At 34.0% G+C, this 11,771-nt stretch overlaps 1 protein-coding gene across 2 annotated transcripts; it reads right to left on the bottom strand.

Annotated features, from left to right (window-relative positions):
- Positions 1-3,208: 3,208 nt before the first annotated feature.
- On the bottom strand, positions 3,209-8,300 carry LOC135584227 (transcription factor BHLH089-like). Of its 2 annotated transcripts, XM_065146523.1 has the most exons (6): positions 7,844-8,300; positions 5,093-5,296; positions 4,731-4,796; positions 4,518-4,586; positions 4,364-4,435; positions 3,209-3,567 (listed from the first exon to the last, which is right to left on the bottom strand). In XM_065146523.1, the coding sequence occupies exons 1-6, from the start codon at positions 8,090-8,092 to the stop codon at positions 3,436-3,438; spliced, it is 792 nt and encodes a 263-aa protein (XP_065002595.1). In that variant the 5' UTR covers positions 8,093-8,300; the 3' UTR covers positions 3,209-3,435. The 2 variants fall into 2 exon arrangements, with proteins under 2 accessions (XP_065002595.1, XP_009396940.1); XM_009398665.3 differs by lacking the exon at positions 4,364-4,435 and having other exon boundaries at positions 7,844-8,253.
- Positions 8,301-11,771: the final 3,471 nt, after the last annotated feature.

Below are 11,771 nucleotides of genomic sequence, written 5' to 3'. Positions count from 1 at the left end.
TGTTTCACTATTTCTTGCAATGTCCTCTAAGCAACAAGTTTCAAACAACAGCCAAAATCTTTATCAATAAATCTAGTCAATTTATCCAAAACATTATCTTTATTTAATATTTTAAATAGTAGATGTATTTTCTTAATTTATAAATTTCATTAATCTTTATTAGCATTTTTTTACCTAATTTAATAACTACCGATCCAAAAGTTCAAAAAAAAAATTCCAAAAAGATGCTACGAATTAAAATTCTAAAACTTAATTTTTTTTTGATAAATAGTCCTGTGATATTTGATTAATTATATAGGATGGATTTCAAATATGAAACCACATTTACCATGTGAAAACATCTTGTGTAACCAAAAAAATCATCTAAAGCATAGAAATCATGCAAAAAAATGGTCAAGATTCATGAGAACCCTTCTTAGGTAACCTTTGAATTGGATCAAAGCATCACAAAATTTATTTCACTGGCGAAGAAAAAAAAAAACTCATGCTCCGATGCTCTCACCACATTATATTACCCTCATTCACCTTATGCACTAGCTTTCTAGTGATAGTACAAATCAAATATCGACTGCTCAACATTCGACTAATGTAAGTCATAAATTAGCTTATCTACACCGAACGCACTACTTTTTGGTTATGCATTCCCCTATCAGAAAAACCAAAAAAAATGCACATTCCATTATTACTGTTGTGTAATGTATTTTTTTGTTTAATAGCACCCAAACATACCAATGAATGTTATCAACTCTACTAAATTGAGCAGATCCATTAGCCTATATGTCCATGCAAAGATTTAAATGAAAAGTGGGTTGAGAGAACGATTAATAGATGAATATTTCTCCATCAAACTTAATCCCAGCACGTACAATTTATATTACAAGTTTTCTGATCAGAAAACAAAAAAGAAAGAGAAAAAAGCATAACAATAGCACGAGTAGAAGCATCCCAGAACTCAATTTGTGTATATTTTCAGTAGTGGCACGAAGAGTTTGATGGAAAGGAAAGAATTCTATGAATCCAGAGTTTGTTTTAAGAAGCTTTTGGGTCTCAAAATATGAGCAAAAAATATTGCCCACCTCATGCAAAATATTATTTTCAATAACTAACAGGGAGTCTTTGGTACCTTCAAAAATAACTGTAGTCTCTAATAGTTGCTGTTCTTCTGGCTGTGCTAACCATTAGCAGCGAACAACAGAATGAAAGTAAATGCTAGAAACACTGGGGATGGATCTAAAGACGAATTTCATAGGAAATTTACTTTCTTCTAAGGTAAATTTCCTATGAAATTCATCTTCAAAATTTCCTCATGATTCCTAACAAGTTCTAACCCTTGTAGCAATCTTATTATGGATTTGAGGAAAAGAAACTACTTTCAAGCCCAGTTTGGTAATGTAATTACTGTTCCAATAAAATAAACTATTATCGAGTTTCAACATTAAGCACATATTTATGAAGTACTACTATGCACCGACTAAGCTAAAAAATAGACTATTATCTAGTTTCAACATCAAGCACATATTTATGAAAACACTACATGGTTTAAATCTAAATATGGAGCTCATAATTGGCGAGAGATTTTAAAGTGCTCCTAGGATAGATATTATACATGTCATAACAGATTATTAAAAGAAAACTATTGGATATCGAAGAGCTTTAGTAACCTAATTTAGCATGTACAAGAAACATATTGAGGTACGTACAATTTGTCAGACAATGAATGATAAATGGTACCACAGGTTTCACGAAGGTCCAAGTTATTATCCAGTTAACTCTCCATACACTGTCGCTAGAAGCAAAAAGGACTCGCACTAAAAGGACTTACAGTCTTCAGGCCTCCACCATAAGCAGAAGATCTTTAGCAAGAAAAACAGCATAATATCACAGCAGATCAAACTATGTGGAGAGAAAAAAATAAAGAACTATTGCTGTTGGTGTTTTATCTCAAGTTAACTTGGATAAGGAATCTTAGGCTAGTGAGCCAAAGTGTATAGAAAGAGAACTTATAACCAGTGATTTCAATAGGTGCTTGGGCGCTCGTCTAGGCGCTCGGGCGAGGCGAGGCCCAAGTGCCTCGCTTCGTTTCCAGGCGGTGACACTTCAAAGAGGCGCCGTCTAGGCACTCGCCCAAGCCTAGGCGTCGGGTGCTTCGGGCGAGCGCCTGGGTTAAACCAAGCGACCGAACCAACATTTTGGGTCTGATTCGGTCTTCGGTACTTTAGTTGGTTCAATCGAACCAACTAAAGTATTGATATCAGCCTTCTTCTCGTGACTTCCCAACCCTAACCCTGCACGATACTCCGGCTCCCACTGCCACTGTTGTCGCTCACCGCTCCCGCTGTTCGTTGTTGTCGCTGCTCACTCTTACCGCTGTCGCTACCACTATCGTCGCTCGCCGCTGTCGCTGCCACTGCTCTTAGTCAACAACCTCGATCTTCCTCTTACTCACACTCTTCTCACTTCGATAGTATACTGTTAACAGTATATTAACAGTATCCTACTAACTGTATACTAGTAATAGTATTTTTATTTATTAGATTAATAATATATTATTTTGATTTTAATACTATTAATTTTTATTTATTTGATATTATTGTTATTGTTTTGAATTTTGAGACTTTTTGTTAATGTGATATTGTGATTTTATAAGATTTTCTTAATTTAATATCATATTTTTATTTAAATAATTATATTTATTAATTATATTATATATTTTTATATTTTAGCATCTCACTTCGATCGGGCGAGCGTCTAGCGCCTCAAGTATTTTTTGACCTTGGCGTCTTTTGGTGCTTAGCACTTTTAAATCACTGGTTATAACTGGATAGTTAATGTAACAATTCCAAATCATACTAATATGATAAATTTACGCTCATAAGATCCACATAGGCAAGAATGTAATGCACACATCTTAACTAATAGTGCCATAGCATCAAACCAAGAATAGAATATTGCTCATAAATAAAATCAACGAGACAAGAAAGATAAGGAAAAAAGGAAAAAACAACAGTACTTTTAATTCAAAACTAGCAGTTCTAGGTACCAGCAAAGCACTAGTGCACTGCACTGAGGACTCATGTCCATAATTGTGTACCTGATATGAAATTAGAGAAAGTGGCTGCAAGGAGTACCTGGAGGAGCTTGATATTGGATTGATCCATTGGCTAATTTACATTATTCCAAAGTTTCTAATATCTGGGTGCTACTCCACTGAATAAGGAAATCATGTAGAATTGATGGAAATAAGTCAAAAATTAGCTTATCCAGTTCTACAAAGTGGATCTACTTGATGTTTCTTTTATGGCAAGACATTACCGCATAACATCTTTAAGCATAATCAAATCATGAAGATAATTAACCTAGGAAAGAGAAGACAAGTAACCTAAACCTCATCCTTCTACATGCCCTTATTATCCATGAGAGAGTAGTCTGTTGCAATCATGTCACCCTTTTGAAGGCACTCCCGACCTGCATATGAAGCCATTCTGTTCCTGAAACTTGCTCATATTCCCTTGTTGCTTGCGAGCTGAATGCCAAACTAGAGGTAGTATCATATGGCTGAGCATTAAACTGAAAAAACAAAAAGAAACATTAGGCTGATTTTTGTAAACTAAATTTAAAAAAGCACACAAATTGTAGAAAAAGCTATGGCCCATTGAGTCAAAGAAGCATACATCACCAGTTCAACAATTTTGCTTTATATATCTTGGTTAGTTTAACCCACATGGTGGGTGAATGTACAATACAGACATGCAATTGTAAATGTGCAGCACAAAACCATCTTGAATGACGTGATCTGAGTATACTTCACAAGATCAGTACAATCTGAACTTGACCTACACCCAGATGCAGGTAAAGGTTCCCTAATCTAAAACCTACCTGCATAACAAGCGGTCAGGAAACTTTGGTTGTTACTGGAAGGATTTAAAGGTCTAAGTGGCATTTCAATAATCTTCTAGAGGAAAAAAGTTGAGTCAGGTCAAGCCTCACTACCATGTGGAAATGTGCTTGACTAAATCACGTATACATTTATAGCTACAGAGCAAATGTTCACAAATATGAAGCATTCAGGCTAGGAGTGGTACGAAATATAATAGCAATCATTGCTTCAGTGACAAATTATTCAAGAAGCATATTTGGCCAGCTAGATGCAACTGAAATAGAATAATACTCGTTAGAATCAATAAACATAGGTGTTTGAGATTAAAAAAAAAATTCCAACACCCTATTGACAGACCATAAAAAGTGCATATTTAATGTTACTTCAGACCAAATAAAGTGTCAATAAAGAGTTTAAGGTTACTTAATCAATATTTAGGCACATGAATAAAGTGAACATTTGGTGTTTGTGTGATGTTAGACTTACATCTTTGGGAGGAAATGCCTCAATGGCAGTGTCCATATGGGAATTAACAGCTTCTAGCTTCATAGATAAAAACTACAACATCAAGATTGCCAATTAACTGCAGAATCATTGAGGTATAGGAAAAAATAATGTGAAATGCTTGAAAATCACATACCTCAACCTGACGCTGTAGAGCCTGAATATAGTTTATTATCTCATCAAGAACCGATGCTTTACCAATTACCTGATCAGAAAGAATACTGTTAGAAATGCTCAACCAAACATAAACCTGACTAACATAACTATCATAAGTAAATAAATCATAAAAAATATTTCCCTTCATATATTCTGCAGAAGAATAACGCGAACTGAAGAATTAGCTATGTACCTTGTTACAACCAGGCACCAGATCCTGGAGAATCTTCATTCTCTCGCTTATCTTTTCTCTCCTTGCCTACAGATAAATCATACACATCATTATAATGGCTCAATGTTTCATGATGGAAAATAATACCAACGAATTTTTGGTCTATAGTTTCAGCAACCAATAATCCAGAAAGTGCTTAAGCATGTTTTATTACTTTTTGTCTATGCAATGCTTCCATGTTTTATCATCCATGAATTTTACTATTTCCAAAATATCAAAGTTTAACTCAAAAATGGCATTTAATGTTCATGTTGAAAACTTTGATAAAAAATTGGTGATACCAATGTATTGGTTACGATCATGCAAATAGCAATCATGCTTACTCTTTCTGCCAGGCTGTGACTATCCGTCGCTTGACCTCTTCTGGCTCTCACATGGATATAATCTTGCTTTGGTGCCTCAGGAGGTTGAGGATTTTGGTCAGCTAGCTTGCTAGAGATGCCCAAACTTGCCTCAGCCTCAGTTTTTATATCGTCATTTTCATCAGTAGACTTAAAGGTCTTTAGACGTTTAGCCTCAGTATCAGTCTGGACAAATATACAAACCAATCAAATATAAAGAAAATCCGAACAAATTAATAATATTATTTTTAAAAAATTATCTTGGAATATGTATAATCATATTCATGCTGATACTTTCTCATAAATATCTCTCCAATTGGTAAATTGAAGTAAAAAGGCATGATACATTTAATCTTGAAAACAGGTACTGCATAATATTTTGACTTGCCATACAAAAAGAACCATCTAAAACTGATAAACTTTTTAAGGGGGGCAAAAGTTGACTAGAGAAAAAGAATTTGGCAGGTGCAAGTACAAAAAAGGTCACAATATAGAAATATGAGCAGAATAATTTAGCAGCTAAGGTGCAGCAGATTGACATGGGGTGTTTGCATGGCATACTTATGCAATAAATCCTTCAAAAGGAAAGAAACAATAAAGGACAAGGCAATGTTGAAAAATACATGTATAAATAACTTAGTTGTTTGCAGCAGTAAGTGTACCATGAACAGATGCTTCAAAATGGTAACCCATGTTTACATAAAAGAATATTGGTATGGATACTCATTAAAGATGGGACATCCATCAAAGAGATTGTTTCAGATGCTTTTTGACATTCTCCTATTGTTGTTGAGCTAGTAGTGAAAGGTGTTATGTCTGATTTTGGCAGCTCTCTTTTTAATGTAACTACAGCATGTGAGGTAAGTTGTCTACTTCAAACTAAAACTGGAGCAGTTAGAAAGGCTAACTATAGTCAAAATTCCAGCTATGTCTTAAGAGAAAAAAAATGCTAACAATCAGCTCAGTAGCTCAAACTTAACATACTTCGGGTTGTAAGGAGACTACAAGCTGCCTATAAAAGGAATCGAGTAAACAGTAAAAGATTTTACGAGGGTAATAATTGACAAGCATAACTATGCATTAACATCTCTAATTGCTCAATATAATGATCTTGCCCATCAACAGAATCTACGTGCAGGACATCCTCAATCTATATGATTATAGCCTAATATAACTAACATTATAAAGGAACCTATGACATTTTCAATTGAGTTGTTGCTAGAAGAAAAACCTATCTAAAAGCTTTACAAAATAAGATTCTACAAACAGGGATAATTTTTATAAACATTGATATCAGTGATTTTCTAGAAAATTACAGTTGGCATAAAACATTTATGTGAAAATGGAATAATTAAAATTGCATGTTGAGCCCCAAAAATGACTACAAGTTACAAAAGACATCCTCTAACTTATAAAACTTGTAATTTTTAGTCAATAAAGTGGGTTGAAATATGGTTTCAAGAAACCATGTCATTTTTCATAACATATCAAAACAAATATGATTACTATGACTTTCTGTACTTTTATAAACACATCTAGTACATAACAACAGTGACAAGCCATAGTGTCCATCCTATTTGGGCCAACTATATGGGTTTTTTTTTTCTTTTTTGCAATTACTAAGGACAGTCAGACCATCTTTATGGTTTATGATAATTTTTTCTTAGTTACTCCTATACCTTTTCTCACACCGGTGATCATAATTAATATACACTATATGACCAATACATATTAAGTCTCCTTTGGAAATGTTCATACACTTGTAAATGGATTTTACTCATCTTATCTTCTATGAAAAGTACACTCAATTGATCATGAATGTAGACATTTCTTGTTTTCTCTCCTAGTAACACCACATATCCATCTCAACATCTTTATCTCCACAATATGAAAATATTCCTTTTAACTTAAAAAGCACATAACGACCACACAAAAGTCAGGATCCATCTCCATTTGATATCATCCTGTTTAGTTTCGTGTCCGGTATATTCATGTTCTTAGAACTTCTTATCCATCAATGTCAGCATATCCTCTATTCTTCTCTTATTATTGCTAAAATGCACTTCGTATATTCAGTTTTAGCTTCCAATTTTGACATCATCACAAGATTACAATTAGCTTCAATTGAACTATCCTCATTTAAACGATATCATTAGCGCATAACAAAAATCAAGCAAGTGTATTGTGAATATGCCCATCAGGTCATTTATTACAATTGTGAAAAGATAAAGGACTTACAAGTGAATCCTTCATGTAATTCTATAGTCTTTAAAAGCTTGATTTACAAGCTTAATTTAAAAGCTTACTGCGCTGTACTCAGAAACAACCTCATTTACTTGAAGTGAGTAAAAGAATTTGTCACCTTAGTGTTTTTTGCTATTTCAATGGTTAGAATAGCAGCAGGTGATAAACAAAAATGAAATAAGGACTTGAAAGACGGGAAAGCTCCTAATAGCTAATTTAAGCAAACAAGAAAAACCAAATACAACAATTATGACGCCATCAGCATCAAATACAACCAAATAGACCTGCCTTATGGAAATACCAACTAACACAATCAAAATATCAACTTTTCGAAACAACTAACAACTAAAAGTCACGACTTTGACCCATCGCGTCATAATGTCACGTAAATCCAGGCCACAATTCGAACCGTTAAAGCACAGATCACGACCGCATTGAGCTACCAATCACGAAAAGATAACCACATCAACAAGGTTCCCAAGAAACTACCAGGTCGTCCCCGCTGCTGGTAGACTCAAGCTTGGAGGACTCGTCCTCGGCGGCGCGACCGGGGGGAGGGTCCCCCCGTCGCCGCCGCCCCCTACTCCGCCCGCTCTGCTCCGTGACCGTGGACCCCGCCACAGAGGCGTCGCCGCCCGTCCGCCCAGCCCTGGGCCCCGATGCCGAGGGCGGCGGCGCCGCGACCATCGGGAACCGCCACATCTCCGGCAGCTGCGGCATCAATGGCGGCGGATCCATATGAGGGAGCTCACATCGACGACAATGACGACGGATCCCGACTCCGGAGCGAAGGGATCGAATCTGTAGGCAGTGTGGATTTTGTGTTTTGGGGGAGGATGGGGGCTGAGTGACTGCGTTTGCTTCTCGCTTTCGCGTTCCTTCTTGCCTTTTTCTTACAATTGTTTATAAAGCGAGAAGGGGGAAGCGCATTAAATATGTGGCCCCGCGAGAGTGGTGGGTGAAGAGGCGAACGAGCGACCACTAGTTTCAGATTGCCTGCATCTTCTATTGTAGGAAACACTCATGCTCTACGCGAAGAGCAGATGGACCCCACTATTTCGGTCGGGTTCTATCTATCTGATTGGATGAAATCTCTTTTCTCTGGGTCGAGAAATACAGGAAAATCGTCCAGGGAAGCAGTCGAGCGATAAAAAGGGGGTTATAGATGTGCTGTTTCTCGAAGAGTAGGAAACACGATTTTTCCGTCAAATAGATGTTCCCGACCCAAGAACTACGTCGAACTGTATCCATGTGATTTGTAGGAAATAAGTTTCCTGTCTTGAAAATGACAGGAAAACAACGTCAAGGGTGGGGAGGGGGCACACTTGGTAGCGTAAATGCTGTATACTTTTGTGCTTCAATTAGGAGTGTTCTTAACATAGCGAAAGATTAAAACGGGTGGTATCCGAGGCGAGATTTGGGTTCGCAAATAGACCCAATCGTTGAGTTAGATTTGGGTTCGTGTAAATGTAATAAGGGTTGCAATTAGGTGAAATTGACTTGGGTCAGGTCAGACCGCAGAAGCAACTGATGAGAGTGGATGTAAGGGACCAAATAATTAAATGAGGATATAAGTGATAGTAAGGGTATGTTTGAAAATGAAATGTGTATTAAGGTCCAATGCATATTTCAAATATGAATTGATGTTTAATATATATATATATATATTTATTGTATTAGTATTTCAGAATTCATGAAATGATAATATAATTTTTTTTATTTTAAAATATCATATGATTATAAAATCATAAGACTAGCTATGTGATTTGGTGAGAAACCAAAACAATTTATATCTTCTATAAGATAAAATTTTATTTATTTATTTCTAAAAATTATTTTATATTTATTTATATGATTATAATTTATATTTATTGTATATCTAAACCATATAAATTTTTTTGTAAGATTATATATTTTATTTATTTACTTATTAATTTAAATTAAAAATATGTTTAATTAGAAAGATAGATTTATCATATAATAATTAATATATTTTTAAATATAATTTTACCAAGTAACACTTATGTCAATGCACATTTAAAATACAGTTTTTATTTATTATTTATCAAACACTCAAAATATTTGACAACTACACATTCATTCAAATCCCTCTCTCTGAATATACATAAAAGTTATAAATATAATTTCAAATGTAGCCTGAGTACAAGACTGTTTAACAAGTTAAAACTCTTATGATTTTTGGTAAAAATAATTTAATCAGAGAGAAAATATGATTTATGACAAAAAAAAAAAATTGAGCCATGAATAATTTTTGTAGAACGTGATCCTAGATGTAGAATTTTTGAATATTTTAGTCATTTAAATATAGTATCCTAAAATCAATTTTTTTATATTCGAAAATTAATTCTATAAAGGACTTTGCAACAAAACGTAGTCATAGTCTGATCAACAGAAAAAGAAAAACAAAAGGAAAAAAATTACTGTTTCTTAGAAATCTAGCATACCATTAATGAACAACACTAATTATTCTAAAAATGTTGATGAATATTATAAGCTGTATTGACCAAATGTAGTGGTTGAATCACCATAAGATACAAATTTAACACTTTCATTTTGGATATTTAACATCCAAATAGAATTTCCTTCAAAAAAATTTACAATTTGAGCACCTGTCTCTCTCTCTCTCTAGTGAACTGAATGTTACAAGTTCAATATGATGTAATTCTCTCATCTATCTTTTTTTTTCTAATATTTAAAGAGAATTAAATTGATTTTAGTAATGATTTTGATGTTCCATATTTGGTCATTAGTGACTGTAGACCTTCTCATCATATGAAGTATATTAATGTGCAATTTACTTACAAGTGACCGTAGATGAATAGATCTTTCCCTGAGGCCACGTCACATCTACATACGTTGCATGCATTAACATGCACGTAGAGATCACAGTCATCGCTTTCCTGTTACTTTTTTTTCCTATTATCACTCTTTCTTTGGGTGAATTTTCATGAAAAATCTTTACTCTTAAGAATTTCTCACAAAGCATTTTTTACATTAAATTTTTCTACAGAAAATCCTTATTTAAAAAATAAAATAAAATTATCCTTGTAAAATCGACTAAGTTCACATAGGCTTAAACATAAGAAAAAAACAGCTTTACTCGAAGTAATTTCTTATCGTATGCTTTCACCTTTTCTATTTCAAATAGATGTGATCGGTGCATGACATTTTATTTCTGAATTTTTATTTTCTATTCTATCACTGTATTCGATCTTTTTTCTAGTCGAAAATCGCCTAGCAATATCGAGTGAGTTATCGTGACGAAGGTTTCCTATTCTTGCCAATAGCATCAAGTAGGCTGGTAGGGTTTCAGTATATTGTCACCGTCAAATTCCATATTCTCACTTGGAACATTGAGTTCCAGTAAGGAGACGTGTAGGGTTTCAATGCATTATCGTCAAAGTATCCATCTGCACTACAAACTTCTCTGCTGTGGGGTTCCTTCCAAGCCATCAACAATCTAGTATCTCTCCATTTATGCAAATAAAGTTTTCAGTCTATCACTCAATCTCCATAATTACTTACTATCAAAATAGTCATATATAATTTTAGTTGTATGATTTTCTCAAATACACTACTCTCGAATAGTCACACTGAGTTATGTGACTAAAATAACTTAATCAATTGTAACTACAAAAGACTAATAAGACTGATCCACCAGTAAAGAAAATGTACACACATAGAAAGTGTGCATTTTTGGAGAAAAAAGAAAAAAAGAATCAGTGTTGAACTAAGAAAACACTGTCAATGAAACTGGAAGGATCTACCTTAGATGAGTTTCCCAAATTTCTGTCTAAACTTAAACATTTGACATAGAGGTGGAGAGCCTATATCAGAGACACTAATTGTTTGAGAGTAAGTACTTGGAGGAACATTTAAATTCATATTAGATTGTTTTTATTATTTTTAATTCCTCCTTGATCTCAACTTATATTAGTTGAATCTTAAAGCTGATGGTCCTTTTCTAGTTTCAAGTCGTACATTGTTTCTACAAAGTTTCCTAGTTACAATGGAACTTAGCTAACCTAATAGACATACTTGGGAGGTTGACAACTATTTTTCTTGCTTCAATCTTGATAGAATAACAAAAGAAGAAGAAAATGTGTAGTTTCAAATATCAGATTCGGAAAGTTGGAGATGCTTCTGCCATACAACTCTATCAAGGGTTAATAACAACTTGTATCGATTGAGGCTTGAGAATCGATTAAAATAATTTACTATCATTTTTTGTTATTTTTTCATATTTATTTTGTTTTTATTAAAGCATGATAGATTCGTATCATATTTTTTAATATTTTAAGCTCCTAAATAGATGGACGGTAAAAATTTTATCAAGAAAACTTTTAAAGAGATGACAACTTATAGTAAAAATTTGGTCTAGAAAACACAAGTCCTC

This window comes from Musa acuminata, chromosome BXJ3-4, assembly GCF_036884655.1.
Source record: "Musa acuminata AAA Group cultivar baxijiao chromosome BXJ3-4, Cavendish_Baxijiao_AAA, whole genome shotgun sequence".
Taxonomy (NCBI): Eukaryota; Viridiplantae; Streptophyta; class Magnoliopsida; order Zingiberales; family Musaceae; genus Musa; species Musa acuminata.
Note: the sequence above shows the minus strand (reverse complement) of the source record. Positions and strands in the feature narration are given on the sequence as shown.